Raw genomic sequence first — 24,491 nt, forward strand, 5'->3', positions numbered from 1 at the left:
TTTATTGAGTGTAGGATGTAGCAAGAACTAGCTTAGGAGTGTCTGTGGGGAACATGAGAGACTCCTAAATCTGGGAAACGAACAAGGGGTAGTGGATAGGAAGGTGAGCGGGGGGATGGGGTGACGGGTGATGGGCACTGAGGGGGGGAACTTGATGGGATGAGCACTGGTGTGCTATATGCTGGCAAATCAAACTCCAATAAAAAATATACAAAAAAAAAAAGAAATAAAGATCACTACAAAAAAAAAGGAGTGTCTGTGGGTATTAACTCATTTTATCCTCAAAATAATTTGGAGTGTTACAATCATTGCCCTGTTTATTCGTAAGGAAAAAGCAGCACAGAAAGGCAAAGTCATATAGCCGGCATCACATAGCTAAAAGTGGTGGTGAGGGACCCTAACAATCTCACCCCAGTTGTCTCAGTTTCTAAAGCAGAATGACAGAGTTTAGAGCTTGCGAAGGTTAAATTAAAAGAAGTCTGGCAAACGCATCTAGCAACAGGACTAAGTTTACAGTAAGTGCTCAATAATGATTACTGGATTTCAATGGCTCTGGGACTGGTGAGACGGATGGGGACCTCCCTCGCCCTGTTGGTAGGTCCTCTTGGCATTTGCATAGGCTTCATGATGGCCTTGGTCACTCTGCATGAGTCCTGAGCCATCAGAGACATTATGCATGGGTGCAAAGACTCGGGGTAAGTACTGGGCCCGTTGTACAAAGAGAAATGTCCAGGCTTCCCAGCCTGGCATCTGGGCCTCCCCAGGTGGTCTAACCAGGCCCCGATGCCCTGCGCTGCGAATACCAGAGGCCTCCCCTCCTCAAACATGCCAGGGGCTCTCCTGCTCCCATACCTTTGCCCCCAACTAAAATGCCAGCCCACTCACATCTCTGCCTCCGCAGATAGGCAGCTTTCCCAGGGGAGTCCCTCCTTGTCAGATCTGTAGATCTATTTTGTGACCAAGGCCAGATCAGTTCTGATCTGTTCCTCATCCCAGTGGCCATGACAGGGACAGCCTACTGTGTGCCTGCTGACCCTATCAGATCAGAGGCTGGGGACATGGAGCTCCTTCTCTCCTATCACCAGAAGGCCTGGGAAGGTGGAAGCAGTGAGAATGCTGTTGGATTAAGGCCATATTTTCTTCCAGAGAAAAACTGTGTCAAACAGTTAAGCTCTCCTGGTGTAGACATTTTACCAACTTCTTCAGTGATACAAAGTTCTATCCCGTGGTCTAAGCTGCTTGCCCACATAGAACTCCCCAACACTGCCTCCTAACCATAGATAGGGGAAACCATTATTGAGAAAAGATTGTTCAACAGAAATTCTCTTTAGTTCTCGATCTTTTTACTAAGGGAGTGGATTATTAGACCTGAGACTTCATGGTTCAATTCAGCCCCGGTGCCATCCCATGAGTGTCCGGTGCTGTGGACAGTGGACAGTGACTGCATCCCATCAACATTGCAGGGGACAGAGGCTGGGTAGCCTGGGCCTTGTCGTGGGGCGGTCATCCTGGAATGGCCTTGCAGCAATGCTGGAGGTTACCGTCAGCATGTCAACAGAATCTGGGTAAACTCCCGAGAGCCGTGACCTGGTCTTGATTTTCTGAGCATGACTAGTCTGGGGTTGTTGACCAGGGTCTGCAGCAGGAGCCACCGCGTCCTGGACCTGGTTGAGATTCGGGGACCTAGGAGTGAACCAGAGCAGAAAGACTTGGGAGATGGGTCAGCTTGTCTCTGTCCTTCTCAGAAGCTCTAGGGGAAGCTGACTGTTAGGTGTGAGGTGCCAGAGAAGGAGCAGGACCAAGACGTGAAGATGGCTGTAGGGTTGTGAGTTTGTCCCAGAACCGGATATCTGCAGTTGGGAACAGTGAGGAACATAGTCCAGACTAATACTCATGAGATAATTGGTGGGTTTCCCAGCAGGAAGTAGAGCAGAGTAATAGGGATGGGAGGAGTGGAGTAGACAGTAGAGACCCTTGAAGGGGCAGGGGATGGTGACCAGCAGAACTGAGCCCCATCTTGGAGGGCATCTGGCCTGAAGTCTGGGATATAGGTGGGATCTCAAACAAATGGACTGGAGGACTCAGCAGAACTAGAGCTCATTTCTGGGAACAAGAATCCACTTAGAAGGACAGAAACACTAGGCCTCAGGGTGGCTGCAAGCTGTGCATCCTGTTCTCCTAGGTAGAAGGTTCCCCAGGACATGGAGTATGGAGGAAGGTGGGCAGGGAAGGGGGAAGCTGGGACATCTCCGGGATCCCAGAGAAACCTTAGGGTACTTGTTTCCTACCATCCAGCCCCAGCATAGGTTCGAACAGGAGCCTTACCTGCTGACTGATTTAGGTACCAGTATTTGATGGCTCTCTGCAGCCTCCTCTCCCTGTGCCCTATGATCAGGATGTTACAAAAGCTGACGAGCACAGGGTTGGTGTGATAATGATCCACATAGAGCATGCCGATCCAGGCATTGAATCCTGAAATGCAGAAGGCGAGTCAGGCCGTGCAGTATGCCCTGTGTCCCAGGATGCTCGACACCTGTGCTTTCAATAAGCAGAACTGCAGTGTCACCTTGTTCCTAAACGGTGCCCAAGTTTTCACTGAGAATCTAGAAAATTAGGTATAAAGAGCTCTTAAGCTCTTAAGGGTTCTTAAGATAGCATTCTAATCTATCCATTTTATGGGGAGCTTGCGGCTGAAATCAGGAGGAGCGCTGTGGCTGATACGCAGAGGCTTCCAGTCACACATTGAATGGATGAGTGAATGAAGGGACACAGGTCAGATATAAAACAAAAATGATTTTTTGCTCTATAGAAGTGGCTTGATTTTGGAGTCTTTCAACTGAACAGACCATTTTCTTAACTAAATTTCCAACTAATGACACCAGTAATTCTGAGATATGTTCTTTCTCAAAATTTTCAGAGCTGTGCATTCATAAAACAATTACTTTCTAACTGTTGAGATGCAATTCTAGTACTTCTTACTGCTCTCCATGATACCTCAGAGGCCTTCAAATATGCAGCCATTTACTAGCCTGAATTCTCTTTTGACCATTAGGCCGAATGTTTTTTTCTGCTCAGTGTTACAACTTCCATGAGAAGCAGAGCTCTGAGCAGAATGAAGAGTGTGAAGCCCAGGCCTCTGGTACCCAACCTGTAGGCAGCTTCTATAAAGCTGCAAGACCAGCACCACCACCCCCCCACGCCTCACCCTGACTCAATGAGCGGCCACTGGGGGACCAGCCACTTACCCATGTCTGCCCCCTCATAGCCATTCTGCATGATGGTCCTGTCGATACGCGCGATCAGCCACGTGCCCAGGATGCAGCTGATGAGCAGCCGGGAGAGGCAGGCGCCCAGTCCCAGCAGCACGTTGTAGAAGAACAGAAAGTAGTTGAAGTTGTGGAACACTCTCCTGCAAACAGAAGGAGACAGAGGGGCTGCACCCTTTCAGTATGAGGAGGTGGCTAGGCAGGCTGGCTCAGGGCCCCAGGCCTATGGTCAAATCCTGCAGCTCCCATCTCCTAGCTATGTGATCTTGATTGTCCCTGCCACACAGCACTGGTATGGGCACTGGCCCAGTATATCATAGAAGGCACTGAGCCCATTGCAGGGTCAATGTCAGTAGTGGCTGTAGTATTTCATGGGCTCTTTGGGTTTTGAGGTTTCCTGTACAAGAAAGAAATCTTATGTGGCCGTAGCTGACATCGTGGTTACAGCAGAGGTTGTGGCTCTCCCACCGTCTGTAGTAACAATGACCTGCCCCAGCTGGAACTGCTCCAAGTCCTCCAAATGGAATTTCCTGAATGACCACTGGATCATGTGGTTTCCTGTTGCCTAGGGGATGAAGCCTGAACGCAGCATCCTGGTTTTCTGGGCCACTTCTGAGAGGGGCCATTTTTGGGGTCATCCCTTTGTGCACTCTCTCTGCCCCTCTCCATCCAAGGCCAGTGCATGGTCACCATATTGGATTATCACTGTTCTCTCCATCTGCCTTGCCCTTTGAGGCTGCCTGCCTGCATCTGCAGAGTGAGGGCTGCCAGCCACACCCTCTCCTCAGAGCCACCTGTAGGAACCCCACCACCCTATGGACTACAGCTCCAACATTCCATGTGCAGCTGAATGAAGCATTCCTGCCTCTCTTTCTCCAGTACCCGGATCACTCTTGTGAGGCTTTCACCCCCTCTGGAGTCTACTGTCACCACATCTGTGTCTACTGGCTCCTGTGGCCCAAGAGCTTCCTCAAGAGGGTCATGTGGGGATATCTCTGTATCCTTAGTGCCCGGACTTTGAATGAGTGAATCACAAAGGGTCCCCATGGGCCAGGCACTATTGTTCTAAGTTCATACTTAAACACATTTCATTCTCAGGATACCTCTTTGAGGTGCACAATTATTTGTAAAAGGAGCAAATTGCACTTGATGAGTGTTTGGAATGGTCACCTAGGATCCCATAGCTCATAAGGGGTGCAGCCAGGATTTGGACCCAGGAGTTGGGTTTCAGAGCCTACTCTCGAAGCATGGCCCCTCACCCTGTCAGAGAGGGCACAGACCACCCAGGATCCTGCCAAAGGTGAAGAGGAAGGAACTAGAGACTGCTGAAGCCAAAGCCTCCAATCCCCATTCCTTCCTTTGCCCTCACCGGTTGTTGAGTGCCAAGGGCTTCTGCTTGTCAGCCGCACTCATCTTTGGCTGCAGGAAGAAGCTGGAGGCAATCCACACCTGCAGGATCATGATACCCAAGACGATGGATATGGTGAGGCTGCAACACAGGGCAAAGACCATCCTCAGGTGGCCTTGTCCAAGCACTGCTCCAATGGCCAGTGATAGGACAGAGATGGGACAGTCCACTGGAAACAAAAGTAGCTCAGGTCTGTGCTGTAGGCCTCCAAAGTACTTTCTCACCTATTGTTGAGAAAATTGAGGCTTGGGTGCCTGGGTGGCTCAGTTGGTTAACCATCTGCCTTTGGCTCAGGTCATGATCCCAGGGTCCTGGGATGGAGTTCCACATTGGGCTCCTTGTTCAGTGGGGAGTCTGTTTCTCTTTCTCCCTGTACCCTTCCCCCTTGCTTGTGCACTCTCTCTCTCTCTCTCTTTAATAAATAAATAAAATCAAAGAAGAAGAAGAAGAAGAAGAAGAAGAAGAAGAAGAAGAAGAAGAAAGAAGAAGAAGAAGAAGAAGAAGAAGAAGAAGAAGAAGAAGAAGAAGAAAGAAAGAAAGAAAGAAAGAAAGAAAGAAAGAAAGAAAGAAGAAGATGAAGAAAGAAGAGGAGGAGGAGGAAGAATAAGAAGAAGAAAATAATTGAGGCTCGTAAAGGGGAGATGACTTTCTCAAAGCCACACAGTCGGTCTTGGCTCCAGACCAGAACTCCAGGATTTAATTAAGTCCTTTTGTCCACGAGTGGCAGCTGAGATGCATGTTTAACAGCATGGAAATCAAAGAAAAGCATGGAGTTTTTTTAAAGAGTTCATGAAGGCCCTGAGAATGGACAGACAGGCTCTGCCCAGCCTCCCACGTGGCTCTAGAGGAGAATAGAACCAAAAAGCTCAGATCAGGGAGTTCCCAGAGAGGGCCACATCCTGTATTTGCATTCCCTGAGCAGCAGTGTGGGACGGCAGTTAAGTGGGGCCTTGGCTTCAGATTCCTAGCTCCCAACCCTGCCTCTTCCCCTCCTTGGACAAATTAGTTAGCCTTCTGTGCCTGTTTCTTTGTCTGAAAAATGGGTGTTAACATGAGATCTAACCTTCAAAGGGTTCTTAAGAGAAAAGATGCATAGTGAATTCTCAGTAATTCTGAGATGCATAGTGAATTCTCAGTAATTCTGTCTTTTACTGAAAAGTCAGCCTTCACTTTTATCTTCTATCTGGGTAAACTGAGGCTCAGAGAAGCAGTTTACCCAAGATCACACAGCTGATCTAGAACCTAAGCTCAGATTCCCTCTCTTCTTCCACTACACTGCTGTGACTCTCAGGTCGCCTCCCTGAACTTCAGTCTTCCCAGCTATAAAATGGACATATGCCTATCCACCCCCCAACACAATTGTGAGTGCCCCAATGAACAGTGTCGACTGTATGGTGCCCATTGTGATGAGTTGCTAGTCTGGCCCATCCTTGGGTCAGAGTTGAGAGAGCAAGGGTCCAGGAATTGGTGAGAACCCAAAAGGGAAGGATCAATCTGAACAGGAGCTTCAAGGGTCCACCAACTCCTAGGCCCTGGGAGTTGACAGGGAACCCACCCAGCACTTACGTCCCAATGCCCAGTCCTTGGAGCATCTCCAGGCCCTGGTTGTGGATGATAGGCAACACCAGGCCGTACATGATCAGCATGCCGCATAGGCTCTGTACCACGTGGATGATGAGGTAGCCTGTGGGCCAAGGGAACCCATGGTCATTCGAGGCCCTTTATGACCTGTCATACATGCCCCTTCCTGAAGTTCCCCCTCTAACCTCTCCCCACCAAAGGTCTGGCATTTTCACTTATGCTGTTTCCTCTGCTTGGCATTGCTGTCTTCCTGCTGACCTTCTCTGCACCTCCTGCCAGATGCCGTTCAAATGTCAAGTCCACTAGAAAGCATTTGTGTACTGTCCTGGATATGGAGAGTCACCTCCTCCTCTATATCACCACTGCCTTTAGCATTTCCAGCCCATGGACTTAGGGCAGGAGGTAATGATAGCTATGTGAGAGTGGGATTCTCTCTCATTCCAGAAGGAGGAAGAACAAGGGCTGCTTCTTCCTCACCTCTCTTCTTACTACACGCAGCCAGGACTCTGCAGGTGACTGCGGAATGGGTGCTGAATTGAATAGGTCACATGATGGCACTTACCCCACAGAATATAAGCTATTTGCCAGCCAGAGTATCTTGCAATGGCCACCTGAGATTTAAAAAGAAAAAGGGGTTTCAGAAGGAAGAAAACACTGATCACCTGTAACACACGGGTCCCACATCCCTGCCTCATCTGAGGTTCAGGTGTCATGATGGTCTTCATTTTACAGATGAGGAAACCAAGGGCCATATGGGGACAGTGACTATCCTGAGTCACCCAGCAGCAGAACAGACTAGAAGTGAGGCCTCTGGACTCCCAGTCCAGGGCTCTCCCTACCCCAGGATGCTGCTCCTGTCCCAGGGGCGGGAGAGCAGGATTCGGCCGATCACTTAGTTTCAGAGCAGAGAGAGGCCTCTGAGGACTTACCACACTCTCTGCTGAGGAAGGATTATGGAACTTCGAAGGAAGAAAGTGCTTATTTCCTGCCCACAACCTCTTCATGTGCTTTCTAGAGAAAAAGTAGGAAATTAGTGATGTTCATAACCACGGCTCCTTATGTACTTAGGACTCAACAGATGTAAACAGAAAAGCCTGTGGAAGGAGATGGTGGCCAGCTCGGCTTCCCTGTACTGACCACAGCTCGTGGGACAGTTCTCACGAGCCTTAAAAATATTTTAAAGAACTTTTTAAATTGAGATATAGTTGATATAATACATAAAGTTTCAGATGTACAACATAATGATTCTATATTTGTGTATATTGCAAAATGGTCACCACAATGAGTCTACTTACCATCCATCACCTCGCATAGTTACAAGTTTGTTTTTCTTGCGAGGAGAGCTGTTAAGACACATCAGTAACTTTCAAATATGTGGTACAGTACTATTATCTATAGTCACCATGCTGAATATGACATCCCATGACATTTATTTTATAACTGGAAGCCTATCTTTTGACTTCCTTCACCTACACCCACCCACCACCTCCACCTCTCACAATCTCAAATCTGTTCTTTTTACCTGTGACCTTGTTTTTTTTTTATTTTTTATATTCCACATGTAAGTAAGATCATACAGTATTTGTCTTTCTCTGTCTAATTTTCTTCATGAAGCATAATGCCTTTTAAGGTCCATCCATGTTTTGCAAAAGGCAAGATTTCATTCATTTTTATGTCTGAATAGTATTCCGCTCTGTGTGTGTGTGTGTGTGTGTGTGTGACATCCTTTAGCCCATTCATCCCTCAATGGACACTTAAGTTGTTTTCATATCTTGAATATTGTAAATAACATGGTAGTAAACATGGATGGGTGCAAATATCTTTTCGAAATAGTGTTTTTTGTTTTCCTCCGATCAATACCCAGAAATGAAATTGCTAGACCATCTGGTAGTTCTATTTTTATTTTTTTTTTTTTGAGGAACCTCCAGACCATTTCCCACAGTGGCTGCACCAATATATATCCCCACCAACAGGGCATGCTCCTTTTTCTCCACATTCTTGCCAATGCTTGTTACTTCTTGTGGTTCGGGTACTAGCCATTCTAACAGATGTGAGGTGATGCCTCATTGTGGTCTTAACATGGCCACACATTTCCCTGATGATTTAAAAATCCTAACATATTTTGTAAAAATAATATGTAATTACCCAGTCTTCATGATGACTGAATGTGATCATTGAGACTCTATGTGTAGCTTTTATTTTCTTCAATTTGCTATATTTTCTTTTTTTTCTGTGATGAATATGTATTACTTATGTAATAATATTTCAAAACAGGTAATAATGGAAAACGATTTTTAATGATAATCCACCTTATAACAACATAAAGGAAACTGAAAAAGGTACCAGAGCCCCTCATACTCCCAGCACCCCTGCAAGCCTCCACATGCCTTCCCCTGTGCTAGTCTCGGCCTGGCCCTTGTGTAAAGATTGGGTTGGTGATGGCTATGTTCATGGTCCATGTTCACATCTGTGTCCTGCTTTTTTCCTTAACATCCTATATCTAGCATTTTCCAGGATGTTTTGCAATTTTATGACCACTACTTTGGGAAGACTTAGTATGAAATGAAGGATATGAATATCTCATTAATAGTTTGTATACTTATTACATGATGAAATGATGGTTTGGGGCTATGTTGGATTAACTAAAATATATTATTAAATTATCTTCACCTCCTTTTTCACTTTTTACAAGCGTCTATTAGAAAATCCAAAATTGCATCTATGGTTTTCATTATGTTTCTGCTCAGCAGGACTGGAATGGAGTATGCCACCAGGAATACAAACATACAGATATATTTGCATGATGTACAGAGAATTTTTGGAAGGACGCAGAAAATGAATAACGTTTAGCTCTAAGGCAACAAATTGGGGTCTGACTGAGAGAAAAATTTTACACTAAATATTTTTATAACATTTTTTAAAAAGAGACTGCAAGGATACCTGGATGGCTCAGTAGTTGAGCATCTGCCTTTGGCTCAGGGGGTGATCCTAGAGACCTGGAATCGAGATCCGGATCAGGCTCCCTGCAGAGAGCCTGCTTCTCCCTCTGCCTATGTCTCTACCTCTCTCTTTCTGTGTCTCTCATGAACAAATAAATAAAATCTTTAAAAAAATAAAAAGAGACTGCATATAGGTTGGAATAATTCTAAGAAAAATAAAAATACTGGCACAGTACTAGTGCTGTCCAGCTGTAGGTTTTTCTTATCCACTCTTTCCTTTGCCCCATGGTCCTGTAAAGCCAACAGGGCAGGGATCATCAGTCCTCAGTGACAGGTATGGGAGGGAGGGGCCAGCCTGGGCAAGAATAAGTCTTCCCTGCTACAGGTACCTTCTCTTCCCTGTGCCCTCCACCCATGTCAGTGCAGCCAGCTCTAAAAGGTGGTTGTGACTGGTTGTGGTCCAATGTCTCACTGATAATCTCCCAGGCAGTGTCAGGCCAATGAAGGAAGGAGTAGGGATATCCCCGCATGAGGCAGGGCAGGGGGGAGCGCCAGTGTCCAGTCCACCCCCGGGGCCCGGGGAGAAGAAAGCAGAGAGAGGGAGCAAGCTAGGGCTGCTATGGAGAGCTGGGGCCTCTTCATGCCAGGAGAGTCCTTACTGCAAAATATCCATCCTTGGGCAGCCAGATAGTAAGGATGTGAGGCAGGATGCTTCGGAAGAGTAGGAGTTGGCCCTAGGCTTTCTGTGACTGCATTTGAGCTAGAGACTGAGGGGGGACAAGGGAACAGATGAGGTGGGGGAGGGAGGGGGAGAGAGAGAGAGAGAGAGAGAGAGAAGGGCAGTTACTAAAATTCAACTATCTGCATGAAATGTTCACTTCATATTGAAGGCCATCCCCTCCTCCTGCTCTGCTCTTCTAGAGACTGATGCACCTGGTGTCCTTGACCTGCTCTCCTTTGATGCTCCCTTGAGCCAGATGTACTTGCTGGGAACTCAGTGTGGTTAGTCCTGGAGACCAGAGCAGGTCTGACACTCAAAAGAGATGCTGAGTGTACAAGAAGCAATAAGGCCTCTCAGGGCAGAAGACATAGCCAGCTGCTAATGGCTTGGGTGAGTTATTTTGTTGAGTCTCAATCTTTTCAGCTGAAAAAACAGAGACAAAATTACCTCTCAGGGTTATGGTGAAAATCAAAAGATTATCTTTTTTAAAGATTGATTGATTGATTAATTTGAGAGAGAAAAAGAGAGCATGCTCACTAGGGAAGGAGCAGAGGGAGAGGGAGAAGGAGAGAAGCAGATGCCCCCCTGAGTGGGAAGCCAGATGTGATGCAGGGCTCAATGCCAGGACCCTGAGATTGTGACCTGAGCTGAAACCAAGAGGTGGCTGCTTAACCAACCATGCCACCCAGAAGCCCTTTAAAATCAAGAGTCTAAGCACAATGTCAAGTTTATAGTAGAAGCTCAAATCAACAGTGTTTTGGTTTGGGGTTTTCTGTCCTACTACCAATAGATGTGGCTGTTCCTGGGCAACATATACATTTCTGGTTCCAATTTGGACACTGCTGTCACGGCTCAGGAATTTTTAGAAAATTCTGGCTGAAGACACACAAATGACTCCCAGGGCCCTCCTACCTGTAACAGGCCAATATGTGGAACAGATAGCTGACGCACGTGAAAGAGGCGGGCAAGATGGTCACCAGCCAGACTCCTGAAATAGAAAAAGTCACAGGACAGGCCTGAGAAGATGAGTCAGAAATTTATTTTCAAAATGCAGATGCTCGGGCAGCCTGGGTGGCTCAGAAGTTTAGCACTGCCTTCAGCCCAGGGCCGGATCCTGGAGACCCAGGATCAAGTCCCACATTGGGCTCCCTGCATGGAGCCTGCTTCTCCCTCTGCCTGTGTCTCTGCCTCTCTTTCTCCCTCTCTGTGTGTCTGTCATGAATAAATAAATAAAATCTTAAAAAAAAAAGGCAGATGCTCACATCAGAAAGGGCTGGGCAAATACATTTTACTTTCTTTTTTACCCACATTTCATGTATAAATAAAGTTTTGTTTATATTTCTGTTTCATTTCAGACACACACCCCCTCACTATACTTCACTTATTGCACATGCCTCTCCTTTGGTATTAATATTTTCCATCTAGAGTGCGTAATGGGAAGAGAAAATTAGGGAATATACACATCGTAGTTACCTTCTGTCCTTGTAAAACCATTAATAGCTGACTTCTATTTGCCACCCCCAGTAAAGAGCAACCACATACAAGGATAAATCGAATCAAGAGGTATTGACTATTCTTTCAACCCTCTTTTGGCAAGTTTTTAATATGCTGTATCTGGTTTGCTTTCACGTGATCCTGTGTGCTTATGAGAAAAGGATGGAGAAACAGGGGAGGGAGATGATATGTAGATATAAAAGCTTCTGGACAAGCTGTTTATTAGTTGGTCCGCAAGAAACATTTCTTAAAAATCCAACACCTCTTCATAATTAAAAACACTCCATAGTGTAGAAACAGAAGAGAACTTCCTCAATTTGATTAAAAAGTATCTGCAAAAAATCCACAACTAACATCATACTAAACAAGAAAAGACTGACTGCATTCCCCCCACGTTCGGACACAAGAAAATCAATATCCACTCTCACCAATTCTATCCAACAGTGTACTGGAGGGTCTAGTTGGGGAAATTAGGCAAGAAAATGCGGCCAGGCTGTAAAGGAGGAAATAAAACTATCTCTGTTTACCAGGGTTCTTATGTTTAAAAAGTCCCAAGAAATAAACTCATTAACAAATGAATTCAGCAATGTTGCAGGTTACAAGGCAAATATATGAAAATCAACTGTATTTCTGTACACTAGCAATGAACAATCTGAACATGAAGAAAAAAATTACGTTTGCATTAGTATCAAAAAGAAATATTTAAGAACAAACTTAAGAAGTATACAACTTGTACACTGAAAACTATGAAAGACTATTGAAAGAAATTAAGGAAGATGGAGATTAATGAAAAGACATGCCATATTCATGTATAGGATGTTCGCTAACATGGCAATATTCTCTAAATTGATCCAAGGATTCAACCCAATACCTATCAAAATTCCAATGCCATTTTTGCATAAATTGACAAGCTAATCCTAAGATTCATATAAAAATGAAGGGATCCAGAATAGGTATTGCCAATCTTGAAAAGGAAGAAGAAAATTGCAGGACTCAACCTCTTGATTTCAAATTTACTACGAAGCTACAGTAATGAAGATAGTGTGGTATTGCCATAAAAATATAAGGGAAGGGAGAAGAAGTGTGTGGGAAATATCAGAAAGGGAGACAGAACATAAAGACTCCTAACTCTGGGAAACGAACTAGGGGTGGTGGAAAGGGAGGAGGGCGGGGGGTGGGGGTGAATGGGTGACGGGCACTGAGAGGGGCTCTTGACGGGATGAGCACTGGGTGTTATTCTGTAAGTTGGCAAATTGAACACCAATAAAAAATAAATTTATTATTAAAAAACGAAAAAAATGATAATAAGAAAAAAAAGAATAGATGTGTAGGATCAATGTAATAAGAATTCAGAAGTAAGCTCGCATCATCAAATATTTTCAACAAGGATAAAAAAGACAATTCAATGAAGAAAAAATATGCTTTTCAACAAACGGCACAGGGTCACTGATACTCACATGCAAAACAATGAAGTTAGAATCTTACCTCACAGCATATACAAAAATTAACTCAAAGTGGATTATAGGTTTAAATGTAAAAGCTAAAATTATAAGTCTCAGAAGAAAATATAATAAATTTTTGTGACCTCACGTTAGGCAACATTTCCTTAGATACACACATGAATATACACAAATGAATATACTGAACTCCATCAAAGTTAAAAACATCTATGTTTCAAAGGACACCATCAAAAAAGTAAAAAAAGCAACCTACAGAATGGGAGAAAATACCTGGAAATTATATCTCTTAAGGGATTCTTATAGCTCAATAATCAATAAAGAATTCAATTTATTATATTTTATTTTTTTTATTTTATTTATTCATGAGAGACACACAGAGAGAGAGAGAGAGAGGCAGAGACACAGGCAGAGGGAGAAGCAGGCTCCATGCAGGGAGCTTGACGTGGGACTTGATCCCAGGTCTCCAGGATCAGGCCCTGGGCTGAAGGCAGCACTAAACCGCTGAGCCACCCGGGCTGCCCAAGAATTCAATTTAGAAATAGGCAAAGAATCTCCAAAGACATTACTCACAGACGATGTACAATTGGCCAATAAAGACATGAAAAGATTTTCAACATCTAGATATCACTTGGAAATGAAAATCAAAACCACAATAAAATGCTATTTCACACTTACTAGATGGCTATCATTAAAAAAAAAAGACATATCATGTTGGTAAAGATATGGAGAAATTGGACCCCTGATACATTGCTGGTGGGAACACAAAGTGATGCAGCTGCTTTTGGAAAAAGTCTGCCAAATCCCTGAGAGGTTAAACATAGTTGCCATATGATTCAGAATTCCACTCCTAGATATACACCCAAGATATATGAGAATATGTGAAAAATTTGGAGGTGAATGTTCATAGCAGGATTACTCATAATAGCCAGAAAGTTGAAACAACTCAGATTTCCATCAACCAATGAACGGATAAATACAATGTGATATATTCATATAACAGAATTAATTCCAGCAATAAAAAAAAACCAGAGTTCAGTCACATGCTATGACATAGATGGACTTTGTAGACATTTGCTATGTGGGAGAAGTCAACCAAAAAGACCACATATCATGTGATTCCATTTATGTAAGAAGTCCAGAAGAGCCAAATCATTGAGTCAGAAAAGAGTAGTGATCTAGGGCTGAGAATGTTGAAGGGAAATGGGGAGTGATTACAAATGGCCATGATTTCTTTACAGGGTGATGACATGTTCTAAATGTGATGGTGGTGATGGTCACACAATGGTGATAGTTGAGAATATACTAAAACCACAGAATTGTACTTGGGAGTTCAATGGATGAATTGCAAGGTATGTGAATTATATCTTTGAAAAGTTGTCTTAAAAAGAAGGAAAAAGAAAGCTGATCTCTGTTTCTTTTAAGTTTTAAATGTGTCTCTGTCCCAGCATCACCAGGATTACACAATTGCTATATCCCAAATTTCAACCAACACAAAGGGTGCAGGTAAACTACCATAAGCTCACCCCTGTGGGGCACATGGATCCTTGAAGGAAGGATGGGAGGAGTCTTGCCACAAGCAGAGTGAGTGCAGACTTGCTCCAGCCAGCAGCAAGGGCATGACTCAATGCACACCTTTAATTTAATGCTTTTATCTACCCAAAGATGAAGCACTTTCAGTTTAAAGTCTCTCTTGGTCAGAGGACAGCTGTTTTAAAGCTGGAAAAGATGAAGATAGAATAAAAAAAATTTCATTCTATGAAAAATTTCTTTCTTTTCATGCATTGATTCTCAAATTAACTAAACATGTGAAGTAACAGTAATACATGAAAAAGGGCGTACAACATGAGGGAATATGGTGATATATTTACTCCAGTTCACCCACCCTAATCACCCAGAGGCATGTTATCAGTTGTAACCCACTTTTCTCCAAAACCAGTCACCTTGTGCAGGTAATAGCAATCCTAGAGCAATCATTATCCCAGGTGTGCACCTGCCACTATCTCTCAGTTTCCCACACCTTCCCAGCAAAGGTGGCAGGACGGTGTTACCTTTGCTGACGCTCATCAGCTCTTTCACCTGCAGGATGACTGGGGTCAGGGTCCCCGTCTGGTTCATGGAGGCGATGTAGTTCTCCAGCTCCCCTTCAAACACATCCAGCTCGTCTCTCACAAACACGAACATGCAGAACTCAATGACAATGAACTGGTACAAAGAGCAAACATTTCAAAGTCTCACCTGAGTCCAGCCTACTAGGTGAATAACACATGGATCTTTCTTTGGTTTTGAGGTCAAAATTCTTTGAAGTACAAAACTCATCTGAAATAGACTCTAAACAGTACCAAGATGAGTGGGATTATGACTTCTTTGGAGTCACCCCAAACTCTTTTCTTCACCCTATAGCATACAAGACTAGGTCCTACAAGGGCTCAGGGAACTCTTCCAACATTTATTACATCAAAGTGAAATGAATGCCTGTGAATAAGGAGCGATCTTGGGGACAACTCTAGCCGAATCTGCTCTCCTTCTTGGTGGTAACCAAGTTACAGAAGTACTGTTTCCTGTATATAGTATCTTGGTAGTAACCACATTATAGGAAGTACTGTTTTCCGTAAACTTGTCACACGTGCTCACTCCCATCATCCTGGCATCATGGCCTCATGCCACCTACTAGCATACCAAAACTTCTAGAGTTCCCACTACCATTTTATTACTTCATCAACCAAATTTTGTCTGTTTTTGAATGTGCAGCCAAATGTTACCATCTTCAGGGAGCTTCTCAAACTAGAATAATTCACTAATTTCAGAGTACTTTCATCTTTTTTTTTTCTCTATTTACATGGCAGGTACTTCATACCACATTCTATCCCCATCTCTTAGACCAGGTCTCTCCCAGAAGGTCTCTCCCAGACCAAGACTCTTTGGAATCAGCTGTCTTCTCTCTTCCAGGTCTGAGCATGGTGCTTGGCATACAGTAGATAACCATGAAAGACTTAAGGAACACAGTAACGCCAAGTCATGTTGCAGAAAATTTCAGTTGTCCATTAAAACCCATTTTCTCATTCTTTGGGCACAAAGCCGGACTACATTTCCCAGCCTCCCTTGAGTTAGATGTGGCCACATGACATGTTTTTTTTTTTTTTTAATGACATGGTTCTTGCCCATGGAAGAGGAGTGGAAGGAATGTGTGCTATTCCACACAGGTCTTTGAACCCCCCACCCCCACCCCATGCATTTCTCCATATACCTTCCCCTTCTGCTGACTAGATGCAGAGGGTGAGGGTTCTTGGGGATCATAAGGCATATGGTGGAAGAATCTGGGTTATGGAAAAACACACAGAGGACTGCTGCCCCCCTCAAATATGAATACCCACTCAACATTGTTATATGGGCAAATATACATATAGTGCTAAGTCACTGAAATTTAGGGGTTTATGTGGTACTTCAGCATTACCTACCTAACACATTCATCTAAAACTCAATCACAGGATGAATTTAGGTTATCATCCAAAAGATAACTTGGAGGCAGCACGGGTGGCTCAGCAGTTTAGCGCCACTTTCAGCCCAGGGCCTGATCCTGGAGACCCAGGATCCAGTCCCACATTGGGCTCCCTACATGGAGCCTGCTTCTCCCTCTGCCTGTGTCTCTGCTTCTCTCTCTCTCTCTCTCTCTATCTCTCATGAATAAATAAAATCTTTAAAAACAACAACAACAAAAGACAACTTGGTCTTGCCAGTTCTATCTTTCTATGTTCACCCCACTTTTGACTCAGACAAGTTACCTCAGGTAACTGACCGCATGAAGTGTTTTGATCCTGTGTTTAATAAAATATTAAAGTCAGGGGGATCCCTGGGTGGCTCAGTGGTTTAGTGCCTGCCTTCGGCCCGGAGCGTGATCCCAGGGTCCTGGATCAAGTCCCACATCAGGTTCCCTGCATGGAGCCTGCTTCTCCCTCTGCCTGGGTCTCTGCCTCTCTCTCTCTGTCTCTCACAAATAGATAAATAAAATCTTAAAAAAATATATTAAAGTCAGAATTATGCAAACATTTAAAATTTTTGTTGAGAAAACACACTTAACTAACGCACCTATGCCGAAACATGATTATCATCCAAGCTCCATAGTTCACACGAGGGTTCACTCTTGGTGTTGCACATTCTATGGATTTGGACAAACATCTAATGACATGTATCTACCATAATAATATCATACAAAGTATTTTCACTGCCCTAAAATCTTCTGTGCTTTTCCTATTCATCCCTCCCCTCCCCCACCCATGGTAACAATTGATCTTTTACTGTCTCCATAATTTTGCCTTTCAAAATGTCACACAGTTGGAATAATATATGTGACCTTCTCAAATTGGCATCTTTCACTTACTATTATGCATGTAATTTTCTTCCATGTCTTTTCAGGGCTTGATAGTTCATTTCCTTGTAGTGTATCCCTTTGTCTGGATGTACCAAAGATTATTTATCCACCCACTGAAGGATTCTCGGTCACTCCCATTTTTAGCAATAATGTATAAAGCTGCTACAAACATCCACATGCAGGAAAACTGACTTTTTAGTATGTTAACCTTATACCCTGCAACTTTGTTGTAGCTGCTTATTAGTTCCAGTTGAGTTTTTTTAAGACTTTAAGTAATCTCTATACCCAACGGGGGCTTAAATTTACAACCCCAAGATCAAGAGTCACATGCTCTACTGACTGAACCAGTCAGGTGCCTCTTCTGGAGTTTTTTGTTGCTGTTGTTGATTCTTTTGGGTTTTCCACATACACAATCCTGTTATGTGTGAACAAAGACATTTTCGCTCCTCCCTTCCCAATTGGTGTTCCTTTTATTTCCTTTGTCTTGTTACTTAGCTAGGATTTCCTAAGTAAATGTTGAGTGGTGAGGGGAACAGTCTTGCCTTCTTCCAGATCTTAGTAGAAAAGCTTCTAATTTCTCACCATAAAGTATGATGTTACCTGTAGATTTGTTGTTGATATTCTTTATCAGATTGAGAAAGTTTCCCTCTATGCTTAGGTTGCTGAAAAATTTTCTCATGACCTGGTGTTGGATTTTTTTAAATGTTTCTTCTACATCTATTGGTATGATCATATGATTTTTCTTCTTTCGGTCAGTGATGTGATTGATTACATTAATTGACTTTTTAACATTTACCAGGCTTGCATATCTGAGATAAATCCCACTTGGTTGTGGTTTATAATTCTTTTCATACATTGATGGATTGATTTGCTCCATTCCATTGTGGTTCTTTTATCTACCTGTCTCCAATTGTAGGGGCAGTAGTTTGTACCATGACTTCTCTTCTTTTATGGATCTAAGAAGAACTGTTGATTTTTCAATTTGTTCAGATTTTTACTTGCTGTTAGAATGGAGTGGCATCTTGTGAGTTCTTTACATGGTCAAAAGTCCTTTGACCCAGCTTTTAAAGAATCACCCCTGCCCTAAACCATCCATTCCCACTTATAAAAAAGAAAAGAATTTGTTCAGATATACTTACAAGGTACAGGCATATGAAAGCCAACACAATGGTTCCAATCATTCTGCTTGGGAACTGAAAGCAAGGGTCCCACTCATATATTCTGGTTTGGAACCAGGACTTTTTAGACTCCCTGTGAATGAATAAATAACAAGAAAAGAGAGGCTGTGGTTGATAAACAAATGCCTGATTCTTCTGAAAATAACTGCATTGCCTCTGCTTATCTTAGAATCTAATGAGGAGAAAGAACACTGGTAGATTCTAGTTTTCTTTCTCCCCTTATTCTTAAGAACGGAGACTCAATTTTACTCAGTAGAGCAATTCACCAAACTAAAGGGCTATCACTCCTGAACTCTCTTACAGCTAAGAGTGACCAAGACTAAGCACAGGCCAATCAGATGTGACCACAGTGTGGTGTGGCGCTTTGGGGAAGGCGCTGAAGTGGAATTGACACAGCTGAGAGGGACCCCATTGCCCTTCCTTCGTTTTTCCTGCCTGCTGTCTGAAATGCAGACATGGTGGCCAGTCCAGGCTGGAGCCTACCCAGCATCTACCTTGGACATGGACAGCCTTCATGATGAAAATCATAAGAATGATCAGCAAAGTTCCATGGTGGGCAGTTCAGGGTCAGTATGAACTACCTGCCTCCAAAATTCTTTCACATGAAAAAGAAATCTCCCTCTTGCGTGTCCCACCATTATTTTGCGTTTTCTGCTACATGTAAGCAAATGTAGTTCCAACCAATGTACAAGTTTCGTCAGTGTATGACCTTGGACTAGCCACATCCCTCCTCTGGGGTACATCCTCTTATACATGGTGGCAGTGGCACCGTTTATTTTTGGTCACTGAAGACCAGGTGCTTTTGCTTGGCCATGAGCTGTGTCTTCTTGTATTAGTAACAGCAAAGCAGTCTTTCTCTAGGAACCTGCTCCCTCCCATCAGTCCTTGCGGTTAAGTGAGGCTGAACCACTTCCTATGTTCCAACGGTGAATATGTGACAGGCTTACCAATCCACTTAATCTAATCACCCTGCCATAGTAATTGGTTTGGGGAAGGCTTGGGGTCCAATTGATCCAATAAATCACAATGGGAGTTTGGTCTGAATTATCAGAAAGAAAAATTTCTTTTTTTCTGGGATCTTAAACCAGGAGGGTATAAGCTTAGAGATTCTGGGGGCCACCACAGGGAGGAAGCCCACCTCACTATGAGGCTAACACAGGCTAAGAGAAAATGAGGCAACTAGCCCTGGTTCTGATAACAAGGAAGTCACTGGCTCCATCTGCATCGGAGCTGACCACCTCCAGACTTTTAGTTATGGAAGGTCATGCATTTCCATTTTCTCTTTAATTTAGTCCGAGTTGAGTGTCTGTCTTTAGCAAACAAACGTCCTGACTACTATGCGCCCTTCCAGTCGTCTCACGGTCTGCCACACTGTCAGGGCTCCTCAGCGCTGGTGCAAACACCGAGGGGTGACTGAGGCACCCTGGGGCTTACTGCAGGGGGGGCTTCCTCAGGAGCCGTTTGACGTGCTCTGCCTGGTGAGCTTCCAGGAAAGGCTTTTCTTCCTGTGAGGCAAGAGAAGGGTGCATGCTTAGGCTCACAAATTCTTGTCAGGGTTTGGTCTCTTTAACTGGCTACTGTCACAGAGGCCAGGAATTTGGGTAAAGTTGCTCTTTTGGATTGAGAACAGCAGTTAAGAGAGAGCCTCAAGCCCTGAGCTCTCTGGGTCCAGTTCTGGCTCTGTTCCAGACCAGCTGCGTGACCTCGGCCAATGCAACTCCCCTCCCCGGGTCCGCGTTTCCTCACGTAGAATGGGAGAAGTAGAACCAGCGCCTCCCTCACAGGGCAGTTGTGCCCACTAGACCTGCGGGGACACACACGGGGCTCCCCCTCAGTACTCACCATCGGCAGCTCCCAGCCCAGGTGGACCCTCAGAGACTTGACAAACATGTGCAGGAAGCGGCCCAGCAGGAAGGCCAGGCACAGCAGTGAAGGCCAGTAGAACATGACTGTCTCGTACCTCCCCAAAAACTGCAACAGAAGCAGAGCGCGGGGTGCGGGCTGTAGGCGGGCTGAGGCCAGGCCACCGGTAAAGCTGCGGGCAGGGGTCTGCCTGTCTGCCCACTCCCTCAGAGTTGGGCGGCCAGTGGTCAATCTCTGCTCACCCGGTCCCATGGCATGAGCAGTGGCCCTACAGTCTAGCAGCCCTGGGTGTGAGTCGTAGCACTTCCATTGTATTTTATACAAAGGGCTTTCGTGGCTTTTTCTTTCTTTTTTTTTAATATTTTATTTTTTTATTCATGAGAGACACAGAGAGAGAGGCAGAGACATAGGCAGAGGGAGAAGCAGGCTGCCTGTGAGGAGCCTGATGCTGGACTCGATCCCAGGACCCCAGGATCACACACTGAGCCAAAGGCAGACATTCAACCACTGAGCCACCCAGGTGCCCCACGGCTTTTTCTGATCAGGTATCAAATACTGCTACTTTTGGAAAATACACATAACAGAGAGAGATATAGAAAGAGGAGTAATGAGGAGAAACAGGGAGAGGAGGGTCAGAGAGGAGAAAAAAAGAGAGAGAAGGAGAAACAGAAAGAGAAGAAGGGAAAAAAGGAAGGAAGGAAGGAAGGAAAGAAGGAAGGATGGGCAGGAAGGCCTCATAACTGCCATCATGTTGGCAGCAACAGAAGTTCTCAAGAGTACAGGTCTCTCAAGATATTGTTCATAGTTTTTCTGTAATTTTAGTTTCATTTTAACGGAAAAAAAACCCACACAAAGTACTTTTTCACTGTTTTAAGACAAATAATATTGTGACTTATCTTTCACAATTTAGTGGTTAGTTTCATGGGGGTTTTTGTTTTTAAAGATTAATTAATTTATTTCAGAGAGAGTGAGTGTGAGTGGAGGGAAGGGCAGAGAGAGAGAGAGAGAGAGAGAGAGAGAGAGAATCCCATGCAGACTCTGCACCCACTGCAGAGCCAGGTGCAGGGCTTGATCCCACGACCCCAAGATCAAGACCCAAGCCAAAATGAAAAGTCAGACATTTAACCGATGGAACCACTCAGATGCCCCTGGTTTCATGTTTTTTATGTTTCCTGAGTACTTGCCCCCATGGGGAGTTAGGTTTTGATGCTGTGATGTTCAGGTACCAGGCAGAAGCATGCTGAGATGTGAGCACTCATGTCTCCCCCTCATCCTCACCACTCTATGCTCACCACTCAGACATCAGACATCACCACTACCAATATTCCAGTGTCTTTTCTTTGTATCTATCCTTACATATATGTCTATTATAAACTGAAATTATGGGATGCCTGGGTAGCTCAGCAGTTAAGCATCTGCCTCCAGCTCAAGGCATGATCCTGGCGTCTTGGGATCGAGTTCCCCATCGCGCTCCCCACAGGGAGCCTGCTTCTCCCTCTGCTACTATTTCTGCCTCTCTCTGTGTATCTCATGAATAAATAAATAAATCTTTAAAAAAATAAAATAGAAATTATACCAAATACATAGGCCTGTATACATCGTAATCAGCTCCCCATGTGCTTACAAATTATTTGCAAATGTCACTTTTAATGCCCCGTAATACTGCATTACTTAGATGATCCAATTTTATTTAAAGTTTCTCCTAATATTTGACATTTTTTACTCTTCCAATGTCTCATTTTCATACATAATGCTTCCATGAACACATTTGAGAACACAAGATGAAATCTTTATTATTACCTTGATCTGGATTCTAGTCCCATGATTTTTAACTCATAAGTCCCATTAGCCCCTGAGTCTAACTTTCTTATTTATTGGTGAGCTGGGTATAGTACTACCATACAGCCTTCAAAGGACCTTGAAGCGCCTTGAATCATGCAATAGTTAATCTCGGGGCCTGAGCCTAGGACAGCACCTAGAATAGCAGTTCTTAACATTAGTGACTGAGCATAGAGGTAAGAGCCTGCCATTTCCCTTAATTGACCATGAATATTTCGAATTTCAGAAGAACCTCAGGAAGTCTGGAACCTCTCCAAAGAAAATGTCTGTGATCTGGAATCTCTGGCACTGTGAGCAGGGTGGAGGGTATCTCTTTGGGCAGAGGAATGCTAGAATGTTCTCGTGCATTTCAGCACAGAGATGCAGAGGGAAGGCCCAGCCCTCAAGCTTGTTTTCCAATCCAGCTCCATCACACCCTCCATGGTTAGTGAAACCTGGGAAAGACTTTGACAAGGCTCCCATTGGCTCCTGCTCTCGGTGGCCTCCTGATGCTCCCCCCCCCTACCTGCCTAGCAACACTTCTAGATGCAGTGTGACACTCTCTTTCATCTTGCTCATTTTCCTAGCATACAAGGCTACACAGATGAACCAGTTTCTCAATTCCAAGAAGGACAATGCATGCCCAAGCTGGAGGGTTTATCTAGTCCAAGTCTCCCATTTTATAGACAGAGAAAGTAAGGCTATGTGAAGGAGTCAGCCAGACCTGGTCTCAACTCTTAAATCTGCTACTACTTTAGAATTACTTAATACACTTGGGCCTCAGTTTCCTCACCTATGAAATAGGTCTGCTGAGGAGTTCCCCACCTTGAGGGGCTGCTGTGAACATCAACTGAGAGAACATCTGTCTATGAATGAGCACCTTGATGAATAAAAGATGCTGTACAAATGGAATATCGTGAATGGCTCCAACTTTCCTTTTGCTCACACACGGAAACTGAGGCCCAGAGAGTGGCAGAGGCTTGTTCAATACCACACAATAAACTGGTCACAGTGACAGGACTGAATACTCTAAACATAGCTCAGTGGGGACTCACCTGCCCATGGGGACACTCTGTGATGTAAAGGATGGTGACAGCAAACCTGCAGGACAAAAACAGGGTTTGGGGTACTATGGTTGCTCCCAGCATATTCCTTGTGAAGAAGCCCAAACGAAATCAGAGAGGGAGACAAGCCATAAGAGGCTCTTAACTCTAGGAAAAAACTGAGGGTTGCTGGAGGGGAGGGGGGTGGGGGAATGGGGTAACAGGGTGATGGGCATTAAGGAGGGCATAGGATGTGATCAGCACTCGGCCTTGTATGCAATTGATGAATCTCTGACCTCTATATCCAAAACTAATAATACACTAAACATTACTTAATTGAATTTAAATAAAATAATTTTTAAAAGATGAAAAAAAAAAAAGAGGTCCAGATCCCATCAGCCTGGAGCTACAACCTCCCCTTCCCTTCCTCCTCGGGAAGGCCTCTGTGTACATCCTTCCCAGATCAGACACCCTGCTTATGCCAAAGTACATGCCCCAAATTCATTTAATATGCCTCGAATAGGACCCAATCCCAGAACCCACAGAGCAGAGCCCCTGAGTGATCTCCTTCTCCCTGCCTCTGTCACTCAGGTGGGCAAGCCAAAGCCCACAGAGGGACAGAAATTTGTCCAGAGTCACACTTGGAGCCAGGACCAAGGCCCAGGTCTCCCGACTCTGGCATCTAGGCTCCTTCTGCCCAGACTGGCTTCATTTGTAAACACTGCCCTGAGGAAGGAGCCTAAAGCATTTGCCCACTGGACGCACAATCCTCTTTGTGTTCCAGCCTGATTCATCTTCTGGGGAGCGCAGGTTGCTGAGCCAGTCCCACTACCCTCTCTTCCCCGGGGCGAAGATTTGTCAGGGCTGACAGACGGTATGGTATTACTCCAAGTCTGACCCTGGATACTCTCTTTTAATTTTATAAAATGAGCCATTTACAAACTTGGGAATTGTAGTCGCTGATGTGTCAGCTGTTTGCAAGCCCCCGAGGTGGCCTGCACATGGGCCTGAGGATCCCTCTGTGGATCCCCAGAAAGTGCTGCAGTGCTTGGGGGGTGGGGAGAACCAGCTCAGTGAGGGGGACAGAGGCTCAAATCCTCTGGCCAGAATGCCTATGGGATTATTCAATCAGCAAGTACTCCTGGGGCCAGCTCCATGCTGGTGCTGAGGACATAGACATCAACCAGAAGGTCAAAAAGTTCTCCATCTGTGGGGTCGACAATCCATGAAGGAAGAACATGTATCTATCACTAGGCCAAGTAGGGGAGGCTGATCCACAGGGGGAACAGCCACATATAGACAAGGAGGTCAGAATGCATGAACCACAAGGGTCCCTCTTATTCGCTAACATGTT

General features: G+C 44.6%; 1 protein-coding gene across 4 annotated transcripts in view; it reads right to left on the reverse strand.

Annotated features, from left to right (window-relative positions):
• Nucleotides 1-24,491, reverse strand: part of LOC129495236 (stimulated by retinoic acid gene 6 protein-like) — a 49,141-nt gene continuing 24,650 nt past the window's right edge. For 2 of the 4 annotated variants that reach the window (XM_055302712.1, XM_055302713.1), the window contains 13 exons: nucleotides 23,150-23,195; nucleotides 20,256-20,384; nucleotides 19,848-19,918; nucleotides 18,375-18,486; nucleotides 14,918-15,071; nucleotides 10,828-10,903; nucleotides 7,185-7,266; nucleotides 6,818-6,866; nucleotides 6,241-6,358; nucleotides 4,636-4,755; nucleotides 3,246-3,409; nucleotides 2,326-2,472; nucleotides 1-1,683 (listed from right to left, as the gene is read on the reverse strand). In XM_055302712.1, the coding sequence (XP_055158687.1) occupies nucleotides 1,544-1,683; nucleotides 2,326-2,472; nucleotides 3,246-3,409; nucleotides 4,636-4,755; nucleotides 6,241-6,358; nucleotides 6,818-6,866; nucleotides 7,185-7,266; nucleotides 10,828-10,903; nucleotides 14,918-15,071; nucleotides 18,375-18,486; nucleotides 19,848-19,918; nucleotides 20,256-20,384; nucleotides 23,150-23,195 (1,408 nt within the window). In that variant the 3' untranslated portion in view covers nucleotides 1-1,543. The remainder of the gene's footprint in view (nucleotides 1,684-2,325; nucleotides 2,473-3,245; nucleotides 3,410-4,635; nucleotides 4,756-6,240; nucleotides 6,359-6,817; nucleotides 6,867-7,184; nucleotides 7,267-10,827; nucleotides 10,904-14,917; nucleotides 15,072-18,374; nucleotides 18,487-19,847; nucleotides 19,919-20,255; nucleotides 20,385-23,149; nucleotides 23,196-24,491) is intronic. The other 2 variants (XM_055302714.1, XM_055302715.1) reach the window with 1 other exon arrangement.

The sequence above is a fragment of the Nyctereutes procyonoides genome, unplaced genomic scaffold (genome assembly GCF_905146905.1).
Source record: "Nyctereutes procyonoides isolate TBG_1078 unplaced genomic scaffold, NYPRO_anot_genome, whole genome shotgun sequence".
Lineage (NCBI taxonomy): Eukaryota > Metazoa > Chordata > Mammalia > Carnivora > Canidae > Nyctereutes > Nyctereutes procyonoides.